This window comes from Mirounga angustirostris, unplaced genomic scaffold (assembly GCF_029215605.1).
Source record: "Mirounga angustirostris isolate CCGP_5_RB_7025 unplaced genomic scaffold, mMirAng1.0.hap1 SCAF_5, whole genome shotgun sequence".
In the NCBI taxonomy this organism is placed as follows: domain Eukaryota; kingdom Metazoa; phylum Chordata; class Mammalia; order Carnivora; family Phocidae; genus Mirounga; species Mirounga angustirostris.
The window spans coordinates 157,862,599-157,880,078 of record NW_026991713.1 but is presented as its reverse complement, the minus strand read 5'-3'; the positions used below and the strand labels follow the sequence as shown (position 1 = coordinate 157,880,078).

General features: G+C 43.0%; 1 protein-coding gene across 15 annotated transcripts in view; it reads left to right on the top strand.

Moving 5' to 3' along the window:
* USP31 (ubiquitin specific peptidase 31) overlaps positions 1-17,480 on the top strand; it is a 219,437-nt gene that overhangs the window by 38,802 nt on the left and 163,155 nt on the right. For all 15 annotated transcript variants that reach the window (XM_064592800.1, XM_064592797.1, XM_054507550.2 and 12 more), the window contains 7 exons: positions 2,713-2,890; positions 5,322-5,433; positions 6,047-6,141; positions 7,133-7,210; positions 8,201-8,330; positions 12,625-12,744; positions 15,272-15,497. In XM_064592800.1, the coding sequence (XP_064448870.1) occupies positions 2,713-2,890; positions 5,322-5,433; positions 6,047-6,141; positions 7,133-7,210; positions 8,201-8,330; positions 12,625-12,744; positions 15,272-15,497 (939 nt within the window). The remainder of the gene's footprint in view (positions 1-2,712; positions 2,891-5,321; positions 5,434-6,046; positions 6,142-7,132; positions 7,211-8,200; positions 8,331-12,624; positions 12,745-15,271; positions 15,498-17,480) is intronic.

Genomic DNA, 17,480 nt, shown 5'->3' with positions numbered 1-17,480 from the left:
CTGCTATCTTCCCCACTTTGCAAATGAGAGAGCGAAGACTTGGGGTGGTTGAGTAACCATCCCAGTCATGCAGCTGATAGTAAGTGGGTGTGCTTTTTGAACACAGAGCTTGATTTCTGTGCAGTTGAGTGGTACCCCTTCATGTCGTGAGGGACCCTCATCACTTTAGAACAGGTATTCCCAGCCTTCTGCAAGGAGGTGGGAAATGAGGTCGTTCATTGTCTCAAATTCAGACTTCTTTTATTTTTATTTTCTCATACCGAAGTTTAAAATGGCTATGGAGTGAAATCTGTTCTTCCTTTTGTGATTTCTTTTTGGTGTTTAAGCTTAAAAAGTTACTCTCTCTAATAGCTTGATGAAGATTCCATTTTTTCTTACTTCTAGTTTCTGTATACTTTTTTTTTTAAACTCTAATTCACCTGGAATTTATTTTGGTTAACCACATACTAGTCATTTTAAATTGCTGTAATGCTGATGTCCCTTAATAGGTTTGGCAAGTCTTATATTGCTGGATATTTAGGTTATTGCTAAAATGCTGCTACGAATACTTTTGTATAACCATTTTTTATTTTATTCTCCTTTTGGTGGTGGTCTTATTTGTGTGTGTGTGTGTGTGTGTGTGTGGTGAGGGTGGTGGTGGAGGGCTTTCGTCTTTTTTCTTTTAAGATTTTTATTTATTTGAGAGTGAGTGAGAGAGCACGGGGAATGGGGAGAGGCAGAAGCAGACTCCTCCTGATCAGGGAGCCTGACGTGGGGTTTGATCCCAGGACCCTGAGATCATGACCTGAACTGAAGGCAGATGTTTAACTGACTGAGCCACCTAGGCAACCTGGAGGGCTTTCTTCTATTTCCAAGTTTGGGTATAATTTCCTTAGGTTGTACTTCAGAGGATTAAAGAAGTGAACAATTATTTTAATTTAATTTCATTATTTTTTTATTGAGGTGTAATTCACATATAACATGTTAGTTTCAGGGGTACAACATAATGATTCAGTATTTGTATATACTGCAAAATGATCATCACAGGAAGTCTAGTTAACATCCATCTCCATATAGTTACAAAAATTTTTTTATTATGAGAACTTTTAAGATCTCTACTCTCTTAGCAACTTTCAAATATACAGTACAGTATTTTTTTTTTTAAAGATTTTATTTATTTATTTGAGAGAGAGAGAATGAGAGATAGAGAGCATGAGAGGGAAGAGGGTCAGAGGGAGAAGCAGACTCCCTGCTGAGCAGGGAGCCCGATGTGGGACTCGATCCCGGGACTCCAGGATCATGACCTGAGCCGAAGGCAGTCGCTTAACCAACTGAACCACCCAGGCGCCCTACAGTACAGTATTATGAACTGTAGTCACCATGCTGTACATTACATCCCCTTACTTATTTATTTTATAACTGGAAGTTTGTACCTTTTGATCCCCTTTCACTAATTTTGCCTGACACCCCCCAACCCCTGCAACCACTAATCTGTTCTCTGTATCTGTGAGCGTGGTTTCATTGTTGTTTTAAATTCCACGTATAATGAGATCGTATGGTATTTATCTTTCTCTGACTTCTTTCACTTAGCATAATGCCCTCAAGGTCCGTCCATGTTGTTGCAAATGGCAAGATTTCCTTCTTTTTCTATGGCTGAATAGTATTCCATTGAAATGAACAATTGTTTAATCAAGCACTTAATTGAGTTTCTCCTAAGTACAGGGCATTGTACTAGGTGCTGAATTGCTGAGTAGCTCTGATTGACAGCTCTGTTTTCACCTGATTTTCAGCAACCTGTATCATGCCAATCAATCATATATTTTTGTTCACTTAATGTAGGTCCATCTAGTGTGATTGATTGGATTAAAGTTGACATGTCCTATAATGGCTGTGAATTCCATAAGTGTCTTTTGTTTTTTATAACTCTGGCTCTTTAATTAGGGAGAAGAAACTACAGTTAGAATATTGAAGATCATTCCACATTTACTAGTCTTAATTTTTTTTTTCCAATTTATTTTGTTACTGGTTGCATGGTCTTACCTTAAATTTGTCTTGGTGGATCATCTCTGCAAACTTGCTCTTCTAAAACTGTATCCAGTATTCACTCAAGTGAAGAGGTTATTGTTTTTTATTTTTAAAGATTTATTTGAGGGAGAGAGAGAGAGCATCCATGGGTGGGGGGTGGAGCAGAGGGAGAGAGAGAGAATCCTCAAGCAGACTCCCCACCACCTACGGAGCCTGATGTGGGGCTCGATCTGAGGACCCCAAGATCATGACCTGAGCTGAAATCAAGAGTCAGATGCTCAGCTGACTGAGCCACCCAGGTGACCTCAAGTGAAGAGTTTTAAATTTCAGTTTTCAAGATACATAGAGCTAGTTTAAAGAAAATGATGGATGCTTAAGTTATTTTAATGATGGGATGCCTGGGTGGCTCAGTCGGTTAAGCCTCTGACTCTTGATTTCAGCTCAGGTCTTGATCTCAGGGTCGTGAGTTCAAGCCCCACTTGGGCTCCACGCTGGATATGGAGCCTACTTAAAAAAAAAAAAGAAAGAAAAGAAAAAAATCATTTTAATGACTGGATAAGTTATCTCAAAGTAGATCATTTGGGGGGTTTGATTATAGTTTAAATTACATAATGCAACTTCTTAATTTCTCTATTGGGTAAATGTCTTTGTAATGAATGAAAAGAATTTTGAATTGATAGAATAAGTTTTTTATTTTTATTTTTCCAGGAATCCACTTAAACAACAACCTAAACCACTTGAAATTTGGCTTGGATCATCATCGACTGTCTTCTACACAAACTGCAGCAAAGCAAGGGAAAACAGACTTGCCCCCAGCAAGAGCGGGAAATGACAAGATTGTTCTATTAGTGTGTAACCGAGCCTGCACTGGGCAGCAAGGGAAAAGGTAAAAACTGGCTTACTAATAAGTGCTGAAACTTTAAAAGTCCAATATTTTCAAACATTTTAAAAAGTGGGGATGAAAAACCCTTACTTTTATTAATATTTGATCCTGATATGTAGAAAGAATATGTGTATAAGTTGACCTGATTTTGAGGGGTTGGGAGGAGGAGAATATAAAATTAGGATGATAGAATCTGAATTAGAAAGGCTCTTCAAGCTTGTCTAGTTGTTAAAGGCTCGGTTCATGTGTTTATTTTTAGCTCAGGTTCCTCATGGGGCCTATAGGCCTATATCCAGCTACTTTCTTAACAGCCTTTTTTTTTTTTTTTTAATTCTTAACATATCTACTTGAATGGTACATGCACCTCAGCCTTATGTTCCAAACTGAACTGATTCTCTTTCTCTGTAAATCTGGCTCTCCAGTATTTCCTGTCTCAGCAAATGGCAGCACTGTTCATTCAGCTACTTAAGTCAGAAATTCAGGAGTTGCAAATCTCTCTCAAATCTGTTTCCTGCTAAGAATATATGGGAGTTTTAGACTTACCTTTTAAAGCTGTTCTATCACAATAGTAATGTAACCTGAGTAATAATGAAATATGGATATGTTTCAGGGACAAAGGACTCTGTTTCTACTGTTTGTCAGGGTAGCATTTTATTAGTCTTTTAAAATGTTGCTTAGAAATAACTTCCTTATTTAATGATGGTTAAATAACTTAAGTTTGAAATGTGTTGATGTGTATATTTATGATACTTGTTAACAAATACTTTAGTGTTTACAGTGTGTTGGGCACTGTTCCAACACTGGGGATAGAGCAGTGAACAAGACAGACTGTGTTCCTTTGGAGCTTACATCCCAGTGAGGACAGACCGACTATAAACAAGTAAACACATGTCACTTCAGACAGTCCTCACCATTTTGAAGATATTAAAGCGGGCCTGGATGATGGAGTGTGCTGGGGGCGGGGGGGGGGGCAGCCAGACCATGCTAGAAATGGGGACAGGGAGGTCCACCTGAGGAAGCAGCATGGAGCTGAGGAGACGGTGTGAGTGATGTGAGCCTCTGGGGAGAAGGCTGCATGGGGAGAGAACATGAGTACAAAGACCCTGAGACTAAGTAGAACTTGGCATGCTTATTTAAGGGGCGGAAAGAAAGGCAGCTCAGTGTGTTGATAAAAAATAAAGAACTTGTGGAGTCCCTTTTGTAATGATGCTCTTCTCTTACAAGGGAAGACGTGACCATGTGAAAAATAGGAGTGGCTGATTTACATGTGCTTGTCATTTCTTTCACATCACAGTGCTGTTTGTGGAGTACTGCTGTGTGTAGACTGAGGCTGTTAGGAACCGCTTTCTTGATCTGAGTGCCTCTCCTTCAGCCTGAGTCAGGGATTATCTCTTGGCTCCTTTGTTCATTCATTAAGCATGTATGGGTTTCTGGGCATTGGCTGGGTGTGGGGTACTGTGATAAATCATAGTTCTTGCTGTCAGATAACTCAGTCTACTGGTGGAGGCAGGAAGATGGACAGTATCTGCAGCACAGTGGAGTGAATGCCGTGGCCCAGATAGCACAGGGAACAAGTCAACAGGGTGCTTCCTGGAGAAGAATCCCTCTGCTGGGTCTTGATGTGAGTGAGTAGGAGGTGGCCTAGAGGAAGGGTGGGAGGGGTGTGCCGAGCGGCAGGAGTTGACTGCACAGAGAGTGAGTAGGACACATGTAGGGCAAAAGAATAGGTCTGAGCGGCTGGGCTTGGATGAGAGTGTGGCTGGGCCAGGGGTCCTCGGCCCTGGCTGCATATCAGAACCTCCTGGGGGTTCCTCAGCGAATCTGTGCTCGGGCCATGTACCGGAGAATCTCGGGGGCTGCACTTGGGCATCGCTGTGTTTAAAGCTCCCTTGGTGATCTCAGTGTATAGCCAAAGCTGAGAACCGGGGTACGGTACTCCTAGGAGTCCAGCATGGGCAGGGGCCACATGGCTTCTACTGTAGGCTGGGAGCTGACTTTCTGTGTCACTTGCTTGCCAGTGCCTTCCTTGTCAGACAGCCAGGCTATGGCCACCTGCCTGCCAGACCTTCTAGCCTTGTCTGTTCCTCCCAACACGCAGCCCCTTATATGGGGACCCATGCTGTTAGCCAGACCATGTCCACTCCCGTCGTCTTTCCTCACCATATTCATTGATCCTGTCCTCTTGCTACCCAGTATCGTCTAGAAGCCATTTTGACACATGAACTGTTAAATTTTGTTTAGAAATCTAAGCTTCTCTGCTGACTTTTTCATCTACTTATGGGAGTAACTATTAAATTTCGTGTTTGTTTTATTTTGAGAACTGTCCTAAAGCCAATAATATAGTCGTTCCATTTTAAGAGACCATGAATAAAGAGTTACAATATTAAAGGGACTGTGGTACTTTTAAGGTGATAGCAATATTTATGTGTGTTAGATTTGGACTGCCTTTTGTGCTGCACTTAGAGAAGACAATAGCGTGGGACCTTCTGCAGAAGGAAATCTTGGAGAAGATGAAGTATTTCTTGAGGCCCACAGTTTGCATCCAGGTGAGTAAGCATATCAACACTCCAGCATAGCATGCATGTGTACCCAAGTGAAGAAACAGTCACTGTGGTGAAATTTGAATTTCGAACCTCTGCACTTAGGGAAGACCAGGCGCTGAGCTGGGATGTTGAGGAGCCCTGGTGGACAGCTGTTTGGTAAAATCAGCTGTGTTCAGATTTTCAAGACTAAGGATGTACCCCTCATTTTCTGGCCACTGCAAGAATTCCCTTGAACTGCTAGGTATTTCTTTATAATATATATTTATCTAATAAAGATTAGCACACGATCAGCTTTGAGAGATTCTAGAACAGGTATCTGTATATTTTCAAAATTAGGATTACTATATGAAGGTATCCATGGAGGACTTACATTAAATTAAGGTTCAGCCTAAAGCAGCATATTACTTGTCTTGCATAACATGTTTGATACGTAAATTGCATTTAGATAAATGATCTTTAAAGTGTGTAAGAGTGGCTCAACAACCTAAAAGAATATCAGAGAGAAGCATTTTGCAAAAGCGTTTGCTGTCCCTCTCATCTGTTTTGGAAATGCCACTGTGACGCACATGCCCTTGGAGAGAAATTCAGCCACATTTTCCTTTACTGTTTGATGCAGGTGTGTCCATTCAGTTTGCGTGTTGTCAGTGTTGTGGGGATAACATACTTGCTGCCCCAGGAGGAGCAGCCGCTGTGCCACCCAACAGTAGAAAGGTAAAATTCGATCAATCACTCACCTTCTAGAATTTTATTTATCTTCCTCTGTAATTTCTAGTGATGTCTGGTATAATTTCTGCCTAAGTGTGGTAGGCTCATTAGGCTCGTTTAGAAATTAAGTATACTTATTTTACTTTTCATTCACATTTGAGTATGATATATATGATCTTTTTTGAAATCAGGAAAGCAAATTAATGTATGTCCCAGGACTACAGATAAATTACACTTTAATATTCAATCAGGATGGAAGTTTTCCAAAGTAGAATTCTTATCATGCCACTTTCCTCCTGGATATCTTAAATGGAAACCTGTAGCCTAAAAGATAAAGCCCAACTTCCATGGTGTACGAAGCTCTACACAGTTTGAACCCTGCTTACTTCTTGCTTGTCAGGCCCCACTCTTCTCCTCCTCCCATCTCAGACCTTCAGTAGTATCAGAGCACAAGGATTGTTGGAACGTGTGGCACCGCTTCGTGTGTGCCTTTGCGTGTGTGGTGTCCTCTGTTGATCATTCCGTTCCTTTAAGCCTTCTTTCTGTCCCACCTGTCCCTCAGTAGACTTAGTCACTTCACTCTACTACCTCTGTGCTTGGTTTATGGGGGAGAAGGAGAGATGTAGGAGCAGACTTCGTTTCCAGAGGAACTATTATCCGGTCTCTATTTAGATTGGTGAGAAATGAGACAAAAAGTTGGAAAGGTCATAAAAAAAAAAGAATATCTAAAAGTGATTGTGGACAGCCTTGTAACATGAGACTGATTGCTTCCAATCTCTTTATTTCTCTACTGGATGTTTTAATTTAGGATTTTTCAGTCCAATTGTAACCTAGTTATTCTAGATACGAGGTCATAATGGTCTCAATAGAAACTTTTTCTGATGAGGAACAATGATGAAGATTTTCAGTAATCATATTATGATACCGAATTTCAAATAGGACATAAGTAAAATCATTTCTTTAGAACATAATATGTGACTTTGTCTCCATGCTCTAGGGCGTTAAAATCTTGTGGACCAGGTGGCACTGCTCATGTGAAGTTAGTGGTAGAATGGGACAAGGAAACAAAAGATTTGTGAGTATTTTTTTTACTTAGTGCTTATAGAATCATTGTTTTAATGATCATTTTAATAGCATCCCTTTGATCTTTCAGATTAGCTGAAACAAATCTCTCTTTAAGTATCCAAGTGGGTTGCTAATCCTTTATTTAACCGGTTACTTCTTTCCTGTACATTCTTTTGTCTGGATCTCAAAAACCTCAGAATGTTTGCTGCTGATCAGACAGAACTATGTATTCATTACTGTACAGGGCCAATTACTTTTTTTTTTGTTTTTAGAGAGAGCATGCTCAAGCAGGGGTGGGGGAGGGGAGGAGAGGGCAAGAGAGAGAATCTCAATCCATGCTGGGCGAGGAGCCCGACTCAGGGCTTAATCTCACAACCCTGAGATCATGACCTGAGCTGAAATCAAGAGTGGGATGCTTAACCAACTGAGCCACGCAGGTGCCCCTTTGATTTTTATTACAGGCCCATTAATTCTAGTAAATTATGCCAAATGCATGGCCTTAGATACAAAGGACAAGAATATATGAATTAATAGTTCATGGCCAATCCCATGAAAACCAACTCCCAAGTTATTTCTTGAAAATAACTTTATAGATACAGAACTTTTCAAGGATATTTTGAAACATAGAAAAGTTGGGTGACCAGTTGGATAACCTGTTTGCTTTCATTACACACTGGTTCTTTTTTTTTTTTTTTTTTAAGATTTTATTTATTTATTTATTTGAGACAGAGAGACTGAGAGAGAGAGATATGAGAGGGGGGAGGGTCAGAGGCAGAAGCAGGCTCCCTGCTGAGCAGGGAGCCTGATGCGGGACTCGATCCAGGGACTCCAGGATCATGACCTGAGCCGAAGGCAGTCGCTTAACCAACTGAGCCACCCAGGCGCCCCTCACACTGGTTCTTTTTGGTTATAAATTTATAGTCACATTGTGAAGCTGCAATTTTGGGGTCAATTTTGCAAGACATTCTCTGATAAATACCCACCCCCTCCCCCATTGCAGCTTGTTTGTAAATACTGAAGATGAGTATATTCCTGATGCAGAAAGCGTCCGTCTGCAGAGGGAGCGTCATCATCAGCCTCAGACTTGCACTTTATCCCAGTGTTTCCAGCTCTACACCAAAGAGGAGCGGGTAAGAGCCTGGCAGCACTTCTTAGGTGGTGAGGGGGACAGGGAGGGGGGTGGGGTAGGATGACACCAGAGAAGCAAATGATGCTCCAGAAAAATCCCCAGACATTCTGCACTCATGTAAGTTCTGCTGCACACATAATGGGCATCTAAGTGCTATCCATTTTAGGACTTTAACAAAAAGTAGTTTAGATTACTAGAAAATTTTGACTGATTGAAATGCTCTAGAAGTGAACCTTTGTAGTTAATATTTTCCCCTTTTAACAATAATACACTTTTTTTTGTTTCGATTTAGAGATTTTATTTACTTATTCTCAAGACTTTATTTGAGAGAAAGAGAGATCGTGCGTGAGAGATTGAGCACAAGTGGGTGGGAGGCAGAGGGAGAGGGAGAAGCAGACTCTGCTGAGCAGGGAGCCCGACGTGAGGCTTGATCCCAAGACCCTGGGATCATGACCTGAGCTTGAAGGCAGACACCTAACCAGCTGAGCCACCCAGGTGCCCCTCAATTTAGAGATTTTAAATCATTTGCCCTAGTAACCAGAATAGTGATTCTTAATTTTTTGGTACTAAGAACATAGGTGCCAGAACCTATTTAAATTTAAACTAAATTAATGAAAACGAAATAAAATTTCAGTTCCTTAGCTGCATTAGTCACATTTGGAGTTCTCAGTGCGGGTATACATGGAAAGTTCTATCAGACAGCATGCTTCAGACCAGTCAACACAGTGCTTGGCAGATAGAGGGGACTCAGTAAATATTTGAATGGAAGAATGGACAGATACATGGATAAGTAAGTCTCTGCAGATGGGGCCAAGGTCTGTGTGGTTTTTAAAACTCTCCAGGTTTTTATGCACCTTGAAGAGCCTTGACTAGAGTACTTGGCATTCATCTAATCTTGAGTTGATGTTAGGATCATAATTTTGACTGCTAATTGTTACTGCTCACTCTTGTATGTAGTGAACCCTGCAATTTCAGGGTTAGAGGGGACTTTAAAGCTCCTTTTTTCTAATGGTTGAGTTCTTCTACCTAATTGCAAATAGATGATTGTCCAGCTACTGTTTGAATACCTTAGTTATGAGGCATTAGTCTCTACTCAAGAGACATACCATTTCCTCTCTGGATATCTCTGATGGTCACTGAAGCTGCCCTGAAATAGGCCCCAGGTTACTATAGCCAACAGGCGTTCTCTCTCCTGAGTTCATTAAGGATATTTGAGGACAAGTCTTAATTTTCTTCCACTTGTCTGTCCTTTAAATATTTGAAAATACTTTTAATATTCTCACAGAATCTTTTTCCCCCAAGCTGTTCATAGCTCATTCCTTTAATAATAGTTTTTTATATGACCTGTGTTTTTTTTTCCCCCAGTTTGGGGCCTAATTATAAAATAGTTGGCTTTTTTTTTTTAATTTTTAAAATTGTTTTAGATTTTATTTATTTATTTGAGAGAGAGAGAACACAAGTAGGGAGGAGAGGGAGAAGCAGACCCCCTGCTGAGCAGGGAGCCCGATGTGGGGCTCAATGCCAGGACCCCGGGATCGTGACCTGAGCTGAAGGCAGACGCCTAACTGACTGAGCCACCCAGGTGCCCCAGTTAGTTGGCTTTAAAATGGGTTGATGGCAGACTCTGGAAATTTGTCCTGTGTAGGCTTGCTTTTTTTTTTTTTTTTTTTTAAATTTGGGAGATGTTTGAGAATGGCACAAAGCTTAAAACTGAGCAGATCTACTATATGGCAACATTGGTATTCCACAAAACATCTCACTGGTCTAGAAGGATGAGTTCAAGCTGGCAAGATACATTTTAGTAGGGATTCATTCAATAAATGTTTATTGAGTACCTACCGTGTGCTAGGTGCTGCGTGAGGTACTGGGGATGTAACGGATCAAACCAAATGGTGGTTCTTCCTCTGGGCTATTTATAGTCTAGTGGGGATAAATAAGTAAATCAAGGAAGCAACTTGATGTGGTTGAGAAACAGGAATGAGGCCAGTGTAGCTGGAATACAGGGGTGAGGAAGAGAGTTGTGAGAGTCTGTCCTGGTCATAAAATAACCGTAGCGTCTATAAAGCAGTGCCTGGCACAGAGAAGGCATTTGGTAGGTATCTACTAGAATGAATGAATAAGTGAGTATTATTTGGGCAGTTCAGTCACTGGGTCCAAAAATAACAGTACAGGTACAGAGGAGGAGATAGGATTTAGCAGCAGACCCTGAGACGGTAACTTTGGGTTTAGTTGTCTACAAGCTCAGTATTGATCCACAGTGTCATGTGTCAGCCACCGTCAGCTGCCTTAAGGATACTTTAAAACAGTGTCCAGAATTCAGATGGTGATAGCACTGCCCTTTTCATTACCTTAAATGTTCACGGTTAAAAGAGACAGACAAACCGTGGCATGAGAGAGTGGCTAGGGGATGGTGCATCTGGAAACCATGATGTGCTGAATGTCTTTTGACAGAGGAGGCCTTAAGTGGGGATCTGATAGTTATTTTTAGGCACTTCAAGGACTGTCTGTGGATGAGGGATTGGACTTAATTCTATCTAAAAAGCAGAACTTAAAGATTGGAAATTACAAGGGAGAATGAATTTGTCTTAATATGAGGAAGAACTCCCTGACAGACCATCTGAAAATGAAATAGCTGCCTGCTGAGGTAGCTGTCCTTCATTTGCTACTCAGAGTTAGCTAGACCAGCGATGCTCCAAGTATGGTCTGCAGGTCCGGGAGCTCTTTATAGCAGTTTACAGTAAGATAAGTACAGAAATCAGAGACGTTTTAGAAAATGTCATAGCTATTAGACATTGTCAGGACATTCTTACTGTATCTTATACAAGTATCTGTGTTGGAAATTAACAAAACAAATAAACAACTTGCCCTTTTACCACAAGCCCTGGGCTGGATGGCCACATATGGAGACATTATAATATGTCAGCAGAGGTGCAGACTTACCGGATGACAGTGTAGGTCCCTGCCAGTCTGTGTCTGAGCCACCTCCATCTACCCAAACTTCTATTTCTCCCCATGTTTCCTACAAACATGATTGGGTCTCCCTGTCATGAAGAAAAAGAAAATCTCCTCAATTCTGTTTCCCTTTCCAGTGACCATGCCTGCCTTTCTCTTCCTCCTTTCTGCTTCATTCCCCATTGGTGGTTTCAGCTTTTGCCCTCCCTCCGTCTGACTTGCACTTCTGACAGTACCCTCTGAAACTCTCTCGGTGGCCTCTGGTTTGCTCAGTTCTGTGGCCTTTGCCCCATCTCCAGCCGACCCCTCCAGGGTCTTGCCATTTTCTCTCCTTGGTCTGTATAAAAAAGAATGCTTCTGGTTTGCCTGTTTTTCTGACGTATATACGTCCTCAGGCTCTTTCCCTTAAAAAGAGGCATTCCCCAAGATTCTGTTCTTGACTGCTGTCTGTCCCATCTCAGTGGGCATTGTCATCCACACCATGCTTTCCTTAACCTCATCATGTTCATGGTCCCTGATCTGATGCATCTTCTGAACTCCAGAAGGGATTTAAATCTCTCACCAGACATGCCTCATGGGCATCTCTAACTGAATATGTCCCCATCCTGAAACCCTCGCCTGCAGAGATGGCATATGTAGACTTGAAGCCTCAGATTGACGTTCAGAAAGACCTTGTTAATAGCAGGAGGTGGGGGGGGGGGCATTGTTTAGAGGGTTTCAGTGCTTGGGAGAGAGAGATCAGTTAGGAGACCCGCCAAAGTCCAGGTAAGAGCATGGGTGAGGATTGTGATTAAGGCCACCTTCGTGGGAATGGAGTAGAGGAGACAGGTGTGTGATATGGCAGACACAATTACTTTGGATAGATGTGGAACCGGAGGAAGAAGGAAGGGTTCGAAGGTTTGGGATACTCTGCCCCTCCCCGCCCCCCCCCCCCCCGCCCCCGCCCCTGCCTTGAGTACTGCTTTTGGTGGGTGGTAGTGGTGGTTTGCTGAGGTAGGACTTAGAGGAGGAGGAGAAAGTATATTGATGGAAAGGCAACAGGTTGAGTTTAGGAGTTTGTGGAAGTTGAGGTTCTTCTGTGACATTGAATATCCTCTGTGTAATATTTACCTGTTCAGTGATCTCTTTTTGAGAGATAATTTACTCAGCAAATCTTCGGGGGCTATCTCTGGCCAGGTGCCTCTTGTGATTGTGTTTTTCCACTGACTCCCCATCATATGTGGTTTCCAGAGAGATTCCGAATCGTACCACACCCTGACCAGGAAGTGAGTGCCATGGTCTTCTGTAGAAAGTCTTGCCTTAAGTGGTGCTTAACGGAATTCGTTTTGTGTCCTTGTTTTCAGCTTGCTCCAGATGACGCCTGGCGCTGCCCGCACTGTAAGCAGCTGCAGCAGGGGAGCATTACGTTAAGCCTCTGGACTCTGCCTGATGTGCTTATTATACATCTAAAGAGATTTCGACAGGTAGGTAAATCCTCTGTCTTAGTGAGAAAAGCTGTGGCCATGTTTCTTACACCTCTCCTGGTGGGCTGCATGGGGATTCTTTGGGTGTCTCTCTTTGACCTAGTGTTCCTGTCCATATTGTTAGACACACACACACATCTGCCCCAGTGTTTGGGGTCATGTTTTGTTCTTACCCAAAGCAAAATTTGAACATCTTGTGACCCTTTAAATTCTAAACATTTTAGTTCTTACTGCAGATATTTTACTTTGTTCTTGAGGACTTGCTTTAGATTTGTAAATGTTGTTTTTAAATTATAGTAAGTATATTTTGGTATTTAAAAAAAAAAAAAGTAGAGCTCCTTTCTGGGGTGGGTAGAATTCTCTTTGTACCTAAAGTAATAATGGGTGTTATCCTGCTCCCAAGGAGCTGTCGTATAGTTGGGAAGGTGAGTCATAAATATATACAGAGAAAAGGTGCTTTGAGCTGTATTACTCTGAGTCAGTTTTTCCGAAAAGGCTGTCTATTCCCTGAGGTTAGGGTTGTCCTGGGTGGGCCCCATTGTAGGAGAGGTAAAGAGGAAGTAAATGTTTAAGGAGTGTCTGAGGCCTGGCTTTAAGGTTTGTATCTGAAAGATTAGGAGGCGGCATCTCCCAGGTGAGGGAGAGGAGCAGGGCTGTGCACTCAACGGTGGCAGAAGGAGCAATGCATGCAGAGCCCTGAGTGCGGATAGCATGTGCCAGAGACTGAAAGCAGGCCAATTTGGCTGCAGCTCCAGAGGATGGGGGAAGCTGTGAGCTGAGGTGGAAGGGGTGCGCAGGGGCTGGCCAAGCAGACCCTTGTGGATAGAGTGGGATTCTGATAAAGGGTTATAAACAGAGAAGCAACATGACCAAATTTGTGATTTGAAGAGACCATTCTGGCTGCCGTGTAGAGAATGTGAGGCTGCACGAATGAAGCTAGGGAGATCTGAAGGGAACCAAGGCAACCATCCAGGGGAGGGATACTGATGGCTTCTATGGAGCAGTGGCAATGGAGATGAGATCGGAATAGAATCAAAAGATGTTTAGGACTTGCTGATGAAGTGGAGGTGTCTGCGGTGACATGCACAGGATCCCCATGGCTGGGCTTTCACTCAAAGGTTTAGGGTCTGGCTCCTTTAGTAAAGAATGTCCCAACTGCATGCTTCCATTGGGATCTGCAGGTAGAGAGCTGGTGAGGTTCAGAGCCCAGCCTTCTCTGGCCCCTTCCACATATGCACACTAACTTCCTTCGCTTTCTGTTTCTTTAGAAGGCATGTCCCCACCCTTACCACACCTCGGACTCAAAACTGCAGTGTCGCTTTTGACTTCTTGTCCCTCCCCTGTAGCCAGTTACCTCTTCAGTTTGGTTGTGCCTCTGCATGGCCTCCTGAGTGTGTCCCCTTCTCCCCATTCTTTTTTTTTTTTTAAAGATTTTATTTATTTATCTCCCCCCAGAGAGAGCATGGGAGAGAGAGAGAGCATGAGAGGGGGGAGGGTCAGAGGGAGAAGCAGACTCCCCGCTGAGCGGGGAGCCCGATGTGGGACTTGATCCCGGGACTCCAGAATCATGACCTGAGCCGAAGGCAGTTGCTTAACCAACTGAACCACCCAGGCGCCCCCCTTCTCCCCGTTCTTGGCCATCAGCATGCCACTGCAGACCTGTGAGACTTCCCAGCTGGTTGCAGTCACATTGTCTTCTCCTTGATTTCTTAGCCTAAGCTGCTCCTCCCTTTGTGTCACATCCTGTGCGCTGTTTACACAGCTCTGATGACATCCCCTCCGCCCTCAGGCCTCAGTGCTTGACTGCAGAACAAGGTCCAGATTCTTTAGTCTGACCTTCCTGACCATCCAGGGCTCATCCTGCCTTTCTCTTACGAACATTTTTCTTCTCTTAATAGACCATGGCTCCTTGGGGTGGGCGTTAGCCATGGCTGTTAATTTCTTAAAGCTCCCACAGACACAGGAAACATTTAGAAAACAGCTATTGAGCTGACGGTTGGATTTCAGAGGATTTCCCAGTGGCCTTAATGGAAAGTACAGATTACCTAAGATTATCAACTAAATGAATATATCAAGTCAGTGTTAAGCGGTAACATGCTTGTTGGAGGAGGTGGGGGGGTGATAGGGCGCACTGCTTATCCAGCGCTGTTCTGTGCGCATTGTCCCTCACATACATGAGCACTCCATCGCTGTTCATGCCTCTATGACAGAGGTATCAGGATGAACTGCCTGATAATGTCATTTTGTAAGTCTAAAACCTAAAACCCCTCTATCAGATAAGGAAATGGACTCAGAGGCTCATCACCCCTTATATGTAGGTCATTGCTTGTTCTACTTTTAGTGGTATTACAACCTGTTCCTCCAGACAGTTAAAACTGTTAGTGAGTTTCCCTATTTTGAATGTGTCTTGGGAAACATCAGGTAACTCAAACCACTCTAGCTGATAGGGTCCACATTCCACACAAAACTGATCTACCATCTACTTGCTTGAAAATATCATCAGAACTTATTTTTCTTCTTGCAACAGGAAGGAGACAGGCGTATGAAACTTCAGAACATGGTCAAGTTCCCCTTGACTGGCCTGGACATGACACCTCATGTGGTTAAGAGAAGTCAGAGCAGCTGGAGTTTGCCATCCCATTGGTCTCCATGGAGACGGCCCTATGGACTCGGGAGGGACCCTGAGGACTACGTCTATGACCTGTATGCTGTGTGCAATCATCATGGCACCATGCAAGGGGGGCACTACACAGGTCTGCAGTGCGAGAGTCCGGGCGTCTGTGCTGACCCTTCCTTCAGACAGGTTTTACTTGTGACAGGGATACTTTTGCTTTAGAACAGTGTGCCAACTTTGAGGGCAGTTTTCATCCTCTGGATCGCTGTCCAAGAGCAAATAAATGAAAATTCTAACTTCTTTTCCTGAGTTGGGTCCTCCAGTAGTTGTCTGACCTGACTGGGGAGCGGTGTGTGCAGACAGCGCCATCTGGGCCACCAAGGGCTCACTGTGATTACCTCCCCTGCACTCCACATTTAAGGTTTCACTCCACCTCCTTGAAATTCTAGCTTCTCCCTTATTTGGAGTGATTTTATGAACCAGCTTTATAGTGTCTTTATAGTGACTTGGAAGAGTTTTTCTCTTTGTTTTAAGGCTAAATTTATTTTTCATTTTTTAAAAGCAACTGTGTTCATTATCTGAAATTTATAGGCTAGAGAGAAAGAGAGAACATTACCATTGGCAACATTTTTTTTTTATGTGAAAACCATCATTGGCAACATTTTTTAAAAAATTGTGATAAATATACATATCAAAATTGACCATTTGAACCATGTTTGAAGTGTGCAGTTCAGTGGCGTTAAGTACATTCACGTTGTTTTGTGGCCCTCACCACCATCCTGTCTCCAGAACATTTCTTCTTCCCAAACTGAAACATTAAACAGTAATTCCCCTCTGCCCTCTTCCCCCCATCTCCTGCCACCACCAATCTTCCTGTCTCTATGAATCTGATTACTCCTGGAACCTTCTGTCAGTGGACCCATACAGTATTTGTCCTTTTGTGTTCAGCTTAGTTCATGTAGCATAATGTCTGTAAGATTCACCCATGTTCTAATATGTGTCAGAATTTCCTTCCTTTTTAAGACTGAATAATAATATCCCTTGTATGTAGGTAACATTTCTTCCAGTGTTTTTCTCTAAGTTTTGGCCATTATTTTACACTGTCATGATTGTACTGGTAGGTTCTATTTAGGTGAACATTCATGGAGCACGTCCTGCATAGCTTGCCCTGGGCTCACATCAGAGGCACATCAGAAATGAATAGGCCTCAACCTCTGTCTTCCCGGAGTGTAATCAGGTAGGGGGAAATAGGGCCAGATGATACGTAAGATCAGTAATGTGTCATAGGTTCTGTGGTGGAAATGTGCACAGGGGGTAGAGCAGGGGGCCATGGGAATGTGGTCAGAGCATGCTGGAGGCACAGGAGAAGCTGTGGGGATAGTAACCTGCCCTCTGTACTTCAGGACCAAATGGGCTGACGGGGAGACAGACAATAAAAGTTTCAGAATCAGAAGCACAGTGAGATGCGAGTGCTATGTACATGTCCCCGTATCCCAGTCTTCACACTTGACTGTAACAGAAGTATTTGGATGTTGGTGCTTAATTTTTATACACTGTTTTTTCATGACCACAGAACATTCTGTTGATGGAACTCTAATTTTATATAGCCATTCCCCATTGTTGAAAATGTCTACTGTCTCTGGTTTTTAACTTTGACTGTAACACTGATGAACATCTTTTAGTTTATATTCTAGTTTTGTAATTCCTCGAGATTGGTCTCAGAACTGGAATTATTGGCTTAAGGGCATGTGTGAACATCGGGGTGGCAGGCAGGTGTGGGGACTCTTCCTTGGACATTTGTGTTTGGGGGGAGTCCATGGAGGGCGCTGCTGTTAATTTGCCAGTCTGTATGGGTGGGCGGCCAGGACTTGGATTTTTGCTTCCTTCACACTAAGCACATTTTACATGTGTACTTCTAGGGACTTCCTTTCTTTATGAACTCAGTGCTTCATGCAATAAGACTCCAGGGCACCGGTGATTCATAAAGGTCAGGGGAGGTGGAGGAGGTTGGGTTCCACCAGTTAGTTTTTAAACATCTGTGAGACCCTTCCCTAGCAGTTAGCCCCGAGAGCCCCCTCAGCAGGCTCCCGAACCCCTCCACCAGCACACTCACTCAGCCTGC